Source organism: Lagenorhynchus albirostris, chromosome 9 (genome assembly GCF_949774975.1).
Source record: "Lagenorhynchus albirostris chromosome 9, mLagAlb1.1, whole genome shotgun sequence".
NCBI lineage: Eukaryota > Metazoa > Chordata > Mammalia > Artiodactyla > Delphinidae > Lagenorhynchus > Lagenorhynchus albirostris.
This window is the reverse complement of record NC_083103.1, coordinates 12375423-12390864: the sequence shown is the minus strand read 5'-3', so window position 1 is coordinate 12390864 and position 15442 is coordinate 12375423. Positions and strand designations below refer to the sequence as shown.

Here is a 15442-nt window from a genome sequence, read left to right as displayed (position 1 = left end):
GCTGAGCTGGGATGGCATTGAGGGCAGTGTTAGCAGTTTTCTCTTCTTTGGGCCTGGAGGACGATTCTTGTGACTGGAGACACAGTCTCAGGAATGGGGGTGGTTCCCAAAGAGGGGGAGGGAGAGCTTTGGCTCATCAGCATAACCAAAGGAGGTTGTGAAACAGAAACACATCCCTGGGGGAGGGGAGTGATAAACAAGGCTGGAAGTCTTGACAGTGAGGGTCTCTGCTCCTTAGAAAAGAAGAAAACTGCTGTACAGTGTTGGGTGATCTTGGGCATAGTTAATGCCTGGCCATCTGGTCGACCAATGGGTGGACCATTGTCTGCTGTGCCTGGGGTATCTAGGTAACGGGAAGTCCTTGGCAGAACTGAAGACAGTATTATATTCTTTTTTCGTATGTTGGCATGTCTTCCTCCTAAGACAGTGAGCTTAATCTCTCTTCTCAGTGTTTGCTCCTTTTGCCCAGTTATGGGGCCTGCAGAAGCCTTGGGCCACCTGTGTGGGTGACTTTGCAGGGTGGTAGTGAGAAGATGGGTAAGCTATGAGTACTCCATCTGGGTTTGCATCCCAGGAGAGAAGGCTTTGGGGAATCTTGGCTAGAATGGTTGAGGTCAAGATAGAGGTCAAGACCTGGATTCTGTTTCTGGTGCTTCCTTGCTGGCTCTATGTCCTTGGGTAAGCCACTTACTGTCTGTGCCTCAGTGCCCACCTCTGTAACTGAGTTATTGTTCAACCATTTATACAGTTGTAAAGTATGAGTTTCAGATTGCCCATTGGTTTTATCAGTAGGATCTGAGCTTTGGTGTTGTCGTCTGTAAAATAGAGATAAAAATACCTTGCAGAGTTGCTGTGAAGATTCAAAGGTGATGATGGTCGTAATAGCTTAAATAGATCATTTAATTTCATATTCACTGTAACAAAGCAGGTATGATTGTTTATAGATGTAGGCACCGAGGGACAGAGAGGTTAAGCTACCTGCCCAAAGTCACACAGCAAGTAAATGGTGGCACTGAATGGTTTCCCCCAGGTGGTCTAGTCCCAGAGCCCAAGATCCCATGAGTCTGTGCTCAGACAAGGTCTGTAGAAAGCCCAGCTCAGTGCCTGGCACACAGTAGGTGCTTAGTAAACTTGAGTTCCTTCCTTTTTATCCTCAGAATGCATTCGGAAATGGAGGTCCCCACAGTGCTTCTGGTAAGGCTGTTCTGCCCACCCCATGTTTTCTAATGTCCAGTTCGGGGTGGGGGTTCATTGCCCCTTCTTCGGCTGTCAAATCCACCTTTCAAAACCTCTCTATATATTACCTTCCTCTTCTCCTCCCTACCCTCCCACCCCAACCTCTTCCTTCCGGAAGCTTCCTTTCCCTCCTCCCTCCCAATGGCGGAGCTTGATAATAAACAGTCACCTACTTACTATCGTTTTTTTAAAAAAAATTGAAGTGGAATTCACATAACATAAAATTAACCATTTTAAAGTGTACAGTTCAGTAGCATTTAGTACATTCACAATGTTGTGTAACCACCACCTCTCTCTAGTTTCAGAACATTTTCATCACCCCAAAGAAAATCCAGTACCCGTTAACAGTCACTCTCCCTTCCCCCTCTTCCTAGCCCCTGGCAACCACTAGTCTGCCTTCTGTTTCTATAGATTTCCTTATTCTGGACATTTCATATAAATGGGATGACAATATGTGTGCTTCTGTGTCTGCTTCTTTCATTTAGCATAATGGTTTTACGGTTCATCTACACTGTAGCATGTATCAGAGTTTCACTCCTTCTTATGGCTGAATAGTATTCCATTGTGTGTGTATACCACATTCTGTTAATCTGCTGTTAGGTTGTTTCCACCTTTTAGCCATTGCCAATAGTGCTTCAGTTGACCTCCACCATCTTTTATGCAATCACTGTCCCCTGTTGCAGTTTGGGCACAGGGGCTGTGGCTTTTGGTGTCCCCTGAGGCCTAGACAGGGTGAGCTCATTCATAACCTCTGATTGCTGGGTCTGTTGAAACCAAGAGGGAGAAGGCTGGGAGCTAGATGTGCCCCTAGCTCTTGGGCCTGGCTCTGCATACTTTATCTGGTTTAATTTCTGCCTAGAGGGAAGTAGAGAGTGGAAAGTGCTGGTTTTTCTCCACCCTGAAGTACTTCTCCCTCCTGTGCCTGGGACAAGTTCATAATAACCAGTTGGGAAATTTCTTAGCTCTGTGACCTAAGGTCTACTCTGACCTCAGCATCCTCATCTGTAAAATGGGGATGATCGTTCTTGTTTCACAGAGTTGTGAGGATTAAATGGGTTGGAACCTGCGGAATGCTTGCTTCTTTCCCTACCTGGATTTGGAGTTCTGGGTGAGGGACCAGTTGAGGGAAGGCACTTGGAGGAAGGACGATTTTTGTGGAATCCTTCTCGATTAACAACTACCAGTGCCTTTTGGGGTCCTCTTAGAAGGGGAAGAAGCTGAGATAATTCTCATCACCATGTTTAGCTGTCACTGCTGAAAAGTTGTCCCCAACTTCCCTTTTCTGCAGTTAGTTAACTCTGATGCTCAGTGTATGAATCTGTGGAAATTTTCTCCCATTTCACCCCCAGGCCCAACTAGGCTCTGAGCTAACTTCAGGAAGATGAGCTTTCTGTTGATTGTATTCTTTTAAAAAGTACTTATGAGGCATCCTCCATGCCAGTTAACTTGTAGGATGTTGTTTGCAAGGGTCTTTTTTTTTTTTCCTGTGGTCACTGGAAGAGTTTGGGGGCCTGGCAGACCAGGACTTGCCTCCTGGCTTTACCTCTCACTGACCAGCTCTGTAACCCTTGATGACAGATCACTGACCTTTCACTTTTTTTTTAATCTATAAAAATGTGAAAATGAGTCACCTTGCTTTGTGGTTGCTGTAGTGTTCTTTTGGTTGCAAATCTTAGACAACCCAAACAAGAGTAATTAAATAATAAGGGGTATTGCATCTCCCCAGGCAAGAAGTCTGGAGGTAGAAGGAGTCTAAGATTGCTTGACTTGGCAGTGCGGGGATCCAGGTGTTTTCTCTCATTCCCCTCATCAGCCATCCTCAGCAGGTGGGTGAGTTCTTCCCTCCTTGTCACATAGTGGCTGCAGTGGCTCCAGGCATCATGGGTAGATCTGCTGAAGTCCAGCGAAGCAGGATGGTGTTTCCTTCCGTCTGATTCCTTTTTATTAGTGAGGAAGCTCTTCCCCAAGAGACCCCTTGCAAACTTCTCTTAGGTGCTCTTGTCCTTCGTTTTAGTCTGCATCCTTTAGGTCCCCTGGGTCCTAAGGCAAGGATTAAACTGCTAATGCTTTATTTGGGAAGTCAAGGCCTAGTGAGGTCACGATGAGGGAACAGAAGGGGGAGTGAGGCCAAAAAGACATGAAGCCATGTGATGTAGTGTGTTATCCCTCTGGCTACGATTTCATGATGAACCTTGAAAAGATACCAGCTGGTGTGTATGCCTGGCACATAGGGCCTTCTTTGGGAGGGTTGCCAGGAGAAACTGTACCTGGATTTGTCAAAGAAGCACACTGATAATATCGCTTGAAATTAATTTTTAAACCTTCCCTAAGTGCTGGTACATTTCTCGCCAGTTGCTTTACCCTGGAAGGTAGTGTAGCTAGTGGTTTAGGACACAGACTCTGGAGTCAGACTGCCTGGGTTCAGATCCAGGTGCTATAGCTCACCAGCCCAGTAGGGACCTGTGCCTCCCTTTTAGTAATGTTTGGAGGATTAAGTGAGTTAATATCTGAAAGCACTTGGGACAGTGCCTGGCAGAGTCAGTGCTCTGGGCATATGATTTTAATCTTTGGAAACGTGACTCTTTGCCATGACCGTGATTCTCGAACTCTCACCTGTAGAACTCAGAGTCCTTTGACACGTTGTCCTGTGTAGTGACTATCAGCCACTCAATGTTTGCTGAGTCTAGGACTGTAAAGGACACAGATGGAGACGCACAGACACTCTTCACCTTCATGTATGCCCTCAGTGAGTGGTACCTACCCGAGGGCATCCTCCATCTGTCCTCCTCTCTCCCTCTGCCATGGCCTCCTGGGACTCGGAGCCTGTCTTCTTTAGCTCTCGGGCTTTAGCACAGCGCTTGACACATGCAGGTGTGCGGGAATCGCTTGTTAATGAGTTGTCAGTACTTTCTGCCTTGAAGTACTTTTTTACAGACATGTCTTATTTCCCTTACTTTCCTGTAAACAGTTTGAGGACAGGACCCAGATCTTTCATGTCTTAGGCAACATTTGGTTGGATGGTTGGATGATTGAATGGATTCCAGGTGAGGCCACAACATATAGATGCCCAGGCAGAGAGATAATAACATTGCAAAGGGCCAGGACATGCCATCCTAGGGTCATGAGGTTATGTAGTTTAATGTTTTCCAACTAATGGGCAAAAAAAAAGTTTGCTGCCCTGTGCTGCTTAACTAGCAACTGACTCCTCCTTTTTCTCCCTCTCTTGTGGTCCATCCTGGATGACGTGGATTGATGCATAGCATAGATTGAGGGGCAGGGCCTGGAGGGAGGAAGAAGAGCTGGAAAAGTTTAGGCCTGAGATGAGGAGGAATTGAGGGTACAGTGCAGTGGTGGGAATGGAAAGTTTAAGAGAGGGGGTGAGTAGGCAAGTATATCAACAGGGCTTCCCGTCTCCCCCCCCCCCCCCGCCGGCTTGCAGGGAGTGAGGAGAGGAAGAGTACTGGATTCCTTTGAGTACTAGTGCCTGGGTCACTGGGAGACAGGACAGGGGCCAGACCCCTCTCCCGCACCCCCCTTCTGTCCACCTATCTCATGAGATGAAAATTAATGTTGTTCTTATCTTCTCCATTTGATAAATGCAAATTTTCAGGATAAGCGGAAGGAATACTGGCCTGGGTAAATCAGGCTCCTGGGACCTGACTGGCCTTGGCCTTAGCCTTGCTGTGGGACCTTGGACAAGTTTTTCCCTTCTCTGGGCCTTAGGGGTTGCCTCCTCTCCAAAATGAGAGGCTCATTCTTTCCTTCCGTGGCATTTATTGAGTGCCTACTGTGTGTGATATTCTAGGCACGGACATAGACGCGGTTTCTGTTCTCGTGGAGTGTACATTTCAGTTGAAGGAGACTGACAGTAACTGAGGTGAATGCCGGGAGAAAACTCACCAGTGATGTGGTGGACAGTGAGTGGGGCTAATTTCCATTGGTTGGTTGGACACGGACTCCGTGAAGAGGTGGCATCTGAGGCCACAGTCTGGGAAGGTCTGGGGGCAGAGTGTTTTTGGAGAAGGGAATCAATACGTAAAGGGTCCAAGGGAGAATCAGCTTCAAGAACATTGTAAAGGGTGTGAGAGGCTATGAGATCAGAGAGGCCACACAGGCTGTAGTTAAGAGGTTGCATTTTATTCTAAGTGTGATGGGAGGTTGGAGGACGCTTTTTTCCACTGGAGTCCCTTTTGATTATTTTCTACTTTATGAGGACCATACTTTGAAATATCCAAAAAGGTGTGTTAACTAAACAACAGAATGAGCAATCTTGAAATATTTTAGGTTTTTAAAGTGTGGGGAAATAATGTATGGCTCGTGATAAATATCTTTGAGGATCCCCAGGGATCTAAAGATGGCAGATTGAGATACGGTCAACTAGACAACCTTTAAGGTCCCTCTGTTTCAAACATTTATTCTTCTCAAAGCTGATTGCCATGTGATTAAAAAAAAAAGATGACTGCCACCTACTGATAGAAGATGAATTTTTGCACAATGAAAATCTCAAACCCGGTGGATTTCTTCTGTCACGCATCTGGCTTTATACCCTCCATTTCTCGACCTGAAGTGGCTCTGAGGAAGGGGTGATGGGGCGATGGTCCTGCTTTCCTTTCTTTCTGACCCAGAGAATCTCAACTCTTGTTTCGATGTTCTTCTGCCTCAGTGCACAATGTAGCGACAGGAAGGAGTGCTGACCTGGGGAGTTGCTCTTGTTGGATGTTTCAGTGGGAAAAAACACTGCCAACAGTTGTCTGGTCTCCATTGTTTGTAGTTGACCCGCGGTTACACTGAATTCCCCTATTCAGTGGCCCTACATCCTAACCCTGGCCAACAGGCCTTTGCCTAATATATTTAACACCCCGCCCCAGTTATTAAATTCCCAACTGCTTTATTTCTGATTTGCATTTGCCGTGGCTGAATGAATCTACTGACTTCCGTTTTCTTTTTCTGTTACAGATCGTGTGTACAGGTGACTGTAAGTACCACTTCCCATTCCACTCTTTAGTTGTTCGCTACTGCCCCCCGATGGACACAGCAACATTAACAGCAACGTGAAAATCACAGAAAATGCTAATTTGCTAAAACTTGCTTAGTTTCCAGTTTTTCTTTAGAAGTGGGGTGAGGGTGAAAACAGCAAGTGAAAGAAAAAATTTTTTATTTGTGCAATCCTGACAAATAAAAAAATAATTTTTCTGTGATTTTTTTTCTAGCCTACATCTGTAGGTAATCAAAAAAAACCCACTTAGTTTTCATAATGCAGTATCATTTATATTTATTTCATGTACTGTTATCCCATAATTATTTTCTTGTGTTGCTACATTACCACGTGATTTTTAAAATGGTGTACAGGCTTTGCATAACCTTTGGAAAACCAGACGTAGCCTCCTGGATACTTTGCTTCCACGTGGAGGGCTGAATCCCAGTTGCTGGTCCACTGAGGTCCTCCCAGGTCTATAGTAAAATGAGAAAAATAGGGACAGTATAAGAAGTCTTTTATGAAACTAAATATATTCAGTTGAAATCACTGTTTATTCTGGGATTATGTCCTTACCAATTTTTTGGATCATAATTCGCTTCTTTAAGAAATAAAATTATTTATTTCTATAAGAAATAAAATTAAGAGTATATGGTAATTTTTTAATGTACGTTTTTGAAAAAATAAAAACTGGTAGCTTTTGTCTGTCCTCAAAATTCAAGGACTGTTTTTTTTTTCCTGGTTGGTAAAACCTCAAAGTCTGTGAACCATAGAGATAAAATAATTAGAATGTTCTCACAGTGCCATACAAAGGGGGCAGACCGTGCTGAAACCTTCTAATAAAGAAAAGCTCAGTTAATAACAGTCATTATGCAAAGCCTGTGCAAACAATAGAAAGAGGTCTACAATTGCTTTTTCTTCCCTGTTAATCAGTTTGGTAAGTAAGCTGGAAGGTTCCTTGTGCAGGCTTGAATCACTGGTGCAAGAGAAGAAAACATCTGTGTGTAGAGGTGATACTGTAAAGTGGGGAAAGGGAGATGAGGGAACTATGATGCGTTTTGAAAATTATAATAAAAATGTCTGTTGTATGGCTGGTGTACGGTGGGAGATGCCATTTTATTAGCTTGTGTTTCATTCTTCTTTCCTGTGTTCTAGGCTCCCGCTGCAATCTGCTTGAATTCACATCTACAGCCAGTGAGATTCAATCATCTATCAAGGCAGCAGGAAACTTTTCAGTGATAAACATAACGGATTTGAGTGGCCAGAGTCAGCAGTTTCTCCGAGCAGACAGTGATGGGAAGACTTCATTTTCAGGGCTGGTTCCTGGGATGCACTATCTTTTCACCTTTTCAAATGGCTCCAGTACCTGCTGCCAAGAAGTGCAGATACGTGAGTGAGGCTTTTCTTTTGGGGATGGATTGTGGGTTTTAGAGAATGTCAGTGTCTTCACGTTTGAGCAGTACTGCGATGGCGTAGTGGTTAAAAGCGCAGACCGAGAATCAGGGTCCCAGGTTCACTTCCTGGGTCTGTCAGTGTTTCACTGTATGACCTGGGGCTAGTCCTTGGTCCTCTTAGACCTCAGTTTCTTCCTCTTTATTACCAAAAATACATACATATACACACACACATAGTTTTAAAAGATATTTTAAGATGTACTTTGCTGAACTATTGAAAGTTAAGAACTTCCTTTTCTAGGGAATTCCCTGGTGGTCCAGTGGTTAGGACTCCACGCTTTCATTGCTGAGGGTGCAGGTTCAATCCCTGGTTGGGGAACTAAGGTCCTGCAAGCCGTGTGGTACGCACAAAAACAAACAAAAAACCCCCTGCTTTTTAAAAATCTTTCCCTGTAGAAACAGAATCCCTGTATGAATCAACAAAATTTCGTTCTTGACGTATTTCTCTTTCTTTAAAATGGCGCCATAGCCTTCTTCAGGAAGTTATTGTGAAGCATAAATGAGAAAATGTGTGCACAGCGCCTGGCGCAGTGCCTGGGACCCAGCCAGCACCCAGAAGAGGACTGCTGCTGCTTCTTGCTGCCCTCACGCTGTGACTGTGCCTATTGTTTTATCATTATCCTCACCACCATCATCACTGCTGATTGCAAATGGTACCACAATGATGACCTGCCAAAATGCTACTCTGACACTGTGAACCGGTTACTTTATAAAGAGGAGGTTCAAGTCTGAGGGGCTTTCTGGCATGAAGTTTATTGAATTGTGGGCCACCAGATTCTTCTGTGCCTGGTCCCTTTTCTTTTCTCTTGTTTCCTCTCCTGCCCTTCTTCTTTGATTGGGTTAATGTTTGCATCTCCCAGGTTCCAGGTCAGGCACACTCTCCATGCTGTCATTTGAAGGCCACATGCATGCTGAAGTGGTGTTACCTGTACCACCTTTATTCTTCTGGGATAAGGCCCTGGGTCCTTGAGAAGGGCCTTATTGCCTATGCAATAAGGGTAACTTCTGTTTCTAGTTGTTACTCGTCCATCTAGACTGTAATTAGGATGCATCCATTTTGAAGTTTTAGTTACTGTTAATCACCATCATGGCTTCCATTGTGTTAAGATCCTGTACATCTACAATTTGACAGATGATGAAGTGAGGTTCAGAGCAGTGAGATGACTTCGAGTACAATCACATGCTAGTGGCCAGCGGGATTGGACTCTGAGCCCTGATTTGTGAATGTCCAAGTCCAATGACTTTGTTTACAATTTCAGGGTGCCTTAATAATAATCCTTTGTGTTTAAGAGCTGTCAGCAGAGGAACCTGAGACTGCGATGTTTTAAGGGACTAATTCCAGGTCACACAGCTAAGGGGCAGAGCAGTGCCTTACATCCAGGTCTGGATTCCAAGACCAGCTCTTTTCTCTTTATGCCATTCTGTCCTATGCCATCTTTAGGCCAGAGAACTGTGGAGCTTCCTCCTAATATCTGGGTCTGGAAAAAAAGTTATCATATGCTTCTGCTCTGTATATGCCTCTCCAGAAGCAGTGTTTTCTGAGAATCAGGAGATAGACTCATTTTGCGTCACAGGTCTCTTTTATGTCAGCTTCTGTACAGATTTAGCTCCCTGTTCAAGTCATGGCCAACAAGGCCACCCTCTGTTATTTTTATCTTTGTTTTACAGCCTTCTGTTTCACTAACACACATGCATACATGTATATATGGGAATCTAAATGTATTTTGTTGGAGGGAAGTCCAGGAGGCAAATAAAGAGAAATGAAATTCTACGGTTGCAAAATTCACTTCTGGAAAGTAGACATACAGAGCAGTCCCTACTCTTACATTTCTTTTCGAAATATAATTTTTTTCTTTCCTTTTTTTGGGAAACAATATTAAAATAGAACCCAGTCCTACAGAAGCCGTTACCATCAGTCCAACCAGTGTGACCCTAACCTGGAAAAACGACACAGCTGGAGTAACGAGTACGATGGAAAATGGGCAGATGAGTCTTGCAAATCAAACAGGTGGTAACAGCACATACTCAAGTCCAGGAAGTGATGGGACTTCAGGAGATACCACATTAGGTAAGATGAGTAGCTCCCAGGAACGATCATGAACCATCCTTCTTGTCCTGTATCCTAGAGCCTTGCCCATTCAAGTTGCCTGCTGGAAAGAGATTGATTTTCATTAACTGTGGAAGACGAGAAAAGATTCTGTATTGTTTCCAGCCCAGGAGTTCAGGTGACAGGATCACTCAGTATTAAGGTCCTGTGTGTTTTGGGATATTTTAGCTACTTCCAACTGTTTGGTTTAAAATTGTTTTCATTATTATTGATTAATACTTACTTTTCTGCTAGGACTTGGGAACGGAGACCTGTTAGAAATGTGTCTTGGGCTTCCCCGGTGGCGCGGTGGTTAAGAATCTGCCTGCGAAGGCAGGGGACACGGGTTTGAGCCCTGGTCTGGGAAGTTCCCACATGCCGCGGAGCAACTAAGCCCGTGTGCCACAACTGCTGAGCCTGTGCTCTAGAGCCCGCACGCCACAACTACTGAAGCTCGCACACCGCAACGAAGAGTAGCCCCCGCTTGCTGCAACTAAAGAAAGCCTGCGCACAGCAATGAAGACCCAACACAGCCATTAATTAATTAATTAATTAATTGAAAAAAAAAGAAAAAGAAATGTGTCTTGATGGTGTTGGTAATTACTAGGCTTCTTTTAATCTCCCCAGGGAAGTTGATGCTATACTTATATTCCTGGGAGCTTCTGTTGGGCATGAAAGTTTGATATACTTTATAGAGGAGTATGTGCTTCAAATGAAATAAGAGTCCAGGGACTCTTATTAAGCTTAGATTTTTCTTTAGTTTAGATGTCAGTACCCTGAGCCACCTGTTACAGCTGCAAATTTAGCTTTTTTTTTTTTAAGCTGAAAAGAACCAAAAATATAAAAAACAGATGAGACACTCTTTTTAAGCTGAGAAGAATACACAATTTAAAAAAGAGGTCCTGTGTTGGTTTTCTGATCACACCCTGTGTCGGGTGTGCTCTCATTGGCTGGTGAAGGCTGTGGAAAGCTGACCTCCTGAGCCCATGGTGTGAAGTGACCACCTGGCACAGCGCCTTCTGCACATGGAGCAGGCCAGCGCTAAACCAGTGGTTTTCAACATTTTTTTTTTTAAGCCTGGAAACTATTTCCTTAAATAAAATCTTGCCCAGATGCCCAGTAAGTAAAAAGAACTGAAGAGAGAGGAGCTACAGGGATGCAGTGTCACAGGTACCTTCAAAAACCTCCTGGAGGTTCTCAGCACAGTTTTAGAGAAAACAGAAACCCACAGTAAAGATTTGCTGTATTGTGAGAGAGAGAGGAAAAGAAGGAGAGGGCAGAGAGGAGATAGAAGAGAATTAAGGAGGAAGAAGAAGACAGAATTTAGAAATGCTGATGGGACAATGTGATACAGAATTGGTGACTATAGGAAAGGGGAGGTGGACAGTGGCCAGAAGCCCGCAGCCCAGGAACCAAGGATCCTCACTCCACCTTAAAGCCCCCAAGGTCAAGGCTGTGTTTATCAGCTACTGTTTACTGAGCACATACCATGTGCTTAGCTGTCCTTAATACATCAGGGTGTCCTCACAGTAACCCTGAGGGCTACAGTGGAAGAAATGGTAATGCTGAGAAGTTAAGTTTCTTCTGAGCTCCCAGAGTTATTGAGCCATCATGTAGTGGGAACCCAGCAGCCTGATTCCAGAGCGCTGTGGTACAGTGGTGTTCATAACAGTTACCCAGATCATTGAGATGGCTGCTTTATTTGTGTTGCGCGTGTTTTTTTTTTTTTTTTTTTTTTTTTTGCGGTACGCGGGCCTCTCACTGCTGTGGCCTCTCCCGTTGCGGAGCACGGGCTCCGGACGTGCAGGCTCAGCGGCCATGGCTCACGGGCCCAGCCGCTCCGCGGCATGTGGGATCTTCCCGGACCGGGGCACGAACCCGTGTCCCCTGCATCGGCCGGCGGACTCTCAACCACTGCGCCACCAGGGAAGCCCCTGCACGTGTCTTTTTTAAAGAAACGTGTGACCCGATGTAGAAATCTTTGCATCAGAAACATTTGATGTGAAGAACAGAATTGCAGAATGGACCAGCTCGCCTCAGAGCTGGATGGTGCCTTGCAGTCGTCCAGGCCAGTGTCTTTGAGTTCAGCCACCTCAAGCAGGGTTGTGGAACTGTCTGCAGTGCTGCCTGTGCTTGTATCAATATATGCTTAAAGCTGGAGCCCTGGGCTCTAGTTTCCCTGATGCTACAAGTAGTGTGCATTCTTGAGCAAGTCACCCTGCTGTTCTGAATCTCCATGTTCTTATCTCAAGATTGAAGGGAGTGGATGTCATCTTGGCCAAAATGGTTTGGTTTATGTCACAACCAGTCAAATAAAGTGATAGAAAGAACGGAGGGGGGATAATAGAGACTGGAAATGTTCTGAAAATTTCCCTTGGGGTTGGAATACAGGGAAGAGGGTCTTCGTTGAAATGTCTTGATACTGTGAAATATTATTTGTATTATCTGGAATTGAGACCTTTAGATGTAGCAAATGATCACTTTTTTGATGCTTATTCCTGATACCTAAGACAAATATTAAATGCTGCTGTTTAAAAGGGCAATTTAAAAGAGTATCAGATCACTGTTGGAATTAACTGTCATGGAGAACAGTTCAGCTCCTAAAAAATTATGGCCTTAAGGTTTATGCTTTTCTCCTTTTTTTTCTGCATAATGATAAGTTTTCTCCCTGCTGTGAAATGATGGAGCTGCACTGGACTCTGATATAATGGAAGTATTTTGAGTGGGTCACATTGAAACATCAATGTCCCCAGTCATTCTTAATGAAAGGTGACTACAAGTATCTTATTCCATCAGTGCCCACTGTGTGTTTTTAAAATAGAGCCTCATCCAGTTTCTGGTCTTCGTGTTGTCTTCGTGGGTGTGACGCACGTGGCTCTTGCCTGGAAGAATGATAACATCACTGACACCTGCCGGATGTTCCTTGAAGGAAGCCAGGAGTCGACTCAAAACTTAGCACTCAATATTTCAGACCTGAAGCCAGGGGTTCAAAAAAAGGTCACCCTGTATCTTTCAAATAAGTCACAGAGTGACCCTCTGGTTACAGAAAATAGCTTAGGTGAGTTACGGAAGTGGGCTTCTGATCTGCCTTGCTGGTTTTGACTTTCAGTAACTTATAGTTAAGAAAAATTGTTCTTATAATTTGTACGGAGTTTAGAATTTATAGAGGTCTTCTCCACATTTTAGTTTGACCTCCACGAGTGTGTGAGGAAGGAGGGGAAAATGTTCTTATTTTACAGGTCAGCACAGTGGGTGTTGAAACTTTTTGGAGCCTGGCATCCAGGAAAGTAGCTGGGCCCTTTAGCTTCTTAAACTTTCGGTGGGGGGGTTTCCCTGGTGGCGCAGTGGCTGAGAGTCCGCCTGCCGATGCAGGGGACGCGGGTTCGTGCCCCGGTCCGGGAAGATCCCACATGCCACAGAGCGGCTGGGCCCGTGAGCCATGGCCGCTGAGCCTGCGCGTCCAGAGCCTGTGCTCCGCAACGGGAGAGGCCACGACAGTGAGAGGCCCGCGTACCGCAAAAACAAACAAACAAACAAACAGACTTTCGGTTGGATAGACAACAGATGTGTTAACCCAAGTAGGCCCGCCGGAGGAACTTAACCGCATCCATTGAGAAAAGGGCTGCTTATCAGGCAGATCTAGCAGGTTCTTCTGCATTGACAGTGGAGTAGTCATTTGCAGACTTCATAGAATTTTCAGGGGTAACCCTGTGAATTGAGAACAAGTACTCAATCCCCATTTTACACATAAGGAAACAGATGTACAGAGTAGGTGTCAGAATTCTTGATGGCAGGTGACAGAATCAGACTTGAAATAGCTTAGACTACAAGAGCAACTGCTTGGCTCGTGTATATTTCCCCACCAGGGGCAGCAAGGCCTTGAAGGAGGAGAGGAGATGACTCTTGTCTCTCTTTCCTGCTTCTTTCTTTTTACCAGCTTTCCCCTGGTTTCAGCGGTTCTGCTTGTTTCACCCTCTCTCAGCAGGGGACTGGACCAGGGAAAGAATTCCTTGAGTGGGCTCTGCTTAGCCAAGTGTGAATCATGAGGTTGTCCTGGAAATCCGTGTTTGGAGTTGGGTGGGAGACGATGGTTTCTTGAAGGAAGCTGGGAAGAGATGCAAATCGCTGAGTTGGAGAGGGAAGCACAGATATCTGCGGTGCTACCTGGGCTAAAAGTGCAAAGTGCAATACCTGCCCCAAATCAGGACCCTTTCACAGAGAACGAACGTGCGGACACGGTGGAGGGGAAGAGGGGGTGGGATGAATTGGGAGATTGGGATTGACATATATACACTACCATGTGTAAAACAGATAGCTAGTGGGAACCTGCTGTTTGGCGCAGAGGACTCAGCTCCGTGCTCTGTGGTGACATAGATGGGTGGGATGAGGGGGGGTGGGAGGGAGGCCCAAGAGGGAGGGGATGCATGTATACATATAGCTGTTTCACTTTGTAGTACAGCAGAAACTAACACAACACTGTAAAACAACGATACCCCAATTAAAAAAAAGAAAAGGCAAAAAACCTCACCAAACCCCCAAATCAGGGCCCTTTCAGGAGCATGTGTATCTCTGGGGGAGGAAGGCAACAGGTGTTTGTGGAGTCCCAGCTGTGGGTACTGTCTGATGTGTCGTCTTACGGTGGGGAGGGCACTGGCGCTGACGGAAGACAGGGATGCACTTCTGTCGCAGGTAATGTCTTTGCCTTTTGTGTTTGAAACAGATGCCAGCAACACAGACCGCTTTCTGCAGTCACCCGGGAGCCCCACTGCCCCTGGGTACAAATACGGACTTGAACCTGCACGCCCGTTCTCTGACCCTTCTCTGCCCCAAGACACCACGGAAGTCCTGCTTTTTGGGTTAAAGTCTGACACACAGTACAAGGCCACTGTTTATCCTCGAGCAGCGAATGGTGCCGAAGGACAGCCCCGCGCCACAGAGTTTAAAACAAGTATGTTGAATTTTGTAGAGTGGCTTCAGCCAGAGTTTTCTAGCACAATGTTTGTCTTCTGTGATTCTGGTTCCGAGTTATCTCTTGCTTCATAAGTAGTTTTGTTGCGGGAGAGAGTTTTCTGGAAGAGGTTTTGGACAGAGCAGATCCAGTGAGTTTCTTCTTAACTCTGTGGCCAAGACCCTTCTTTCCTTGAGCTCATTACAGCGTAGCTGCTCATTTCCTCGCACAGCTACCGTGTGCAGATGCCAGGGGCTACCTCATTCTTTCTTTCATAGCTCTGCATACTGGCCAACGAGACAAACTGGCATGATGTTTTTCTCTTGTAACTTGATATTCATTTTGTCCATGTTGGTTAAGTATTTTCCCCTTGAGAGAAGAAAATGAGTTTCCTTTTTTGGCCTGAACTTGGAAGGCATACTGACCTTCCTATGATACTTGTTGACATGCACGTTGCTTCTTTCTACCTATGATTTGTCCGCACTGCCACTCTGTAAATTGAACAGTTTTAGAGACTTTTTGGTTTGGTGCTGATGAGGGGGTAAAGAATGGTTCCTGCCCTCAGGGAATTGCAGTATAGATGGGGAATCAAGGCAAACATATATGGGAAAGCACACGGTCAGGCTCTGTGGGTTCAGGAACAAACGCTGTAGCCTTGCAGCTGTTGGGGGCTTGCTTGCAGGCAACACAGACTGACGCGGGTTATCTTATCCAACGATATCTCTATTCTATATATGACAGTC

At 45.3% G+C, this 15442-nt stretch overlaps 1 protein-coding gene across 1 annotated transcript in view; it reads left to right on the top strand.

Moving 5' to 3' along the window:
* PTPRJ (protein tyrosine phosphatase receptor type J) overlaps positions 1-15442 on the top strand; it is a 169368-nt gene that overhangs the window by 107355 nt on the left and 46571 nt on the right. The window contains exons 2-6 of the mRNA XM_060160071.1: positions 6193-6211; positions 7367-7600; positions 9551-9733; positions 12573-12809; positions 14472-14699. Of these exons, the coding sequence (XP_060016054.1) occupies positions 6193-6211; positions 7367-7600; positions 9551-9733; positions 12573-12809; positions 14472-14699 (901 nt within the window). The remainder of the gene's footprint in view (positions 1-6192; positions 6212-7366; positions 7601-9550; positions 9734-12572; positions 12810-14471; positions 14700-15442) is intronic.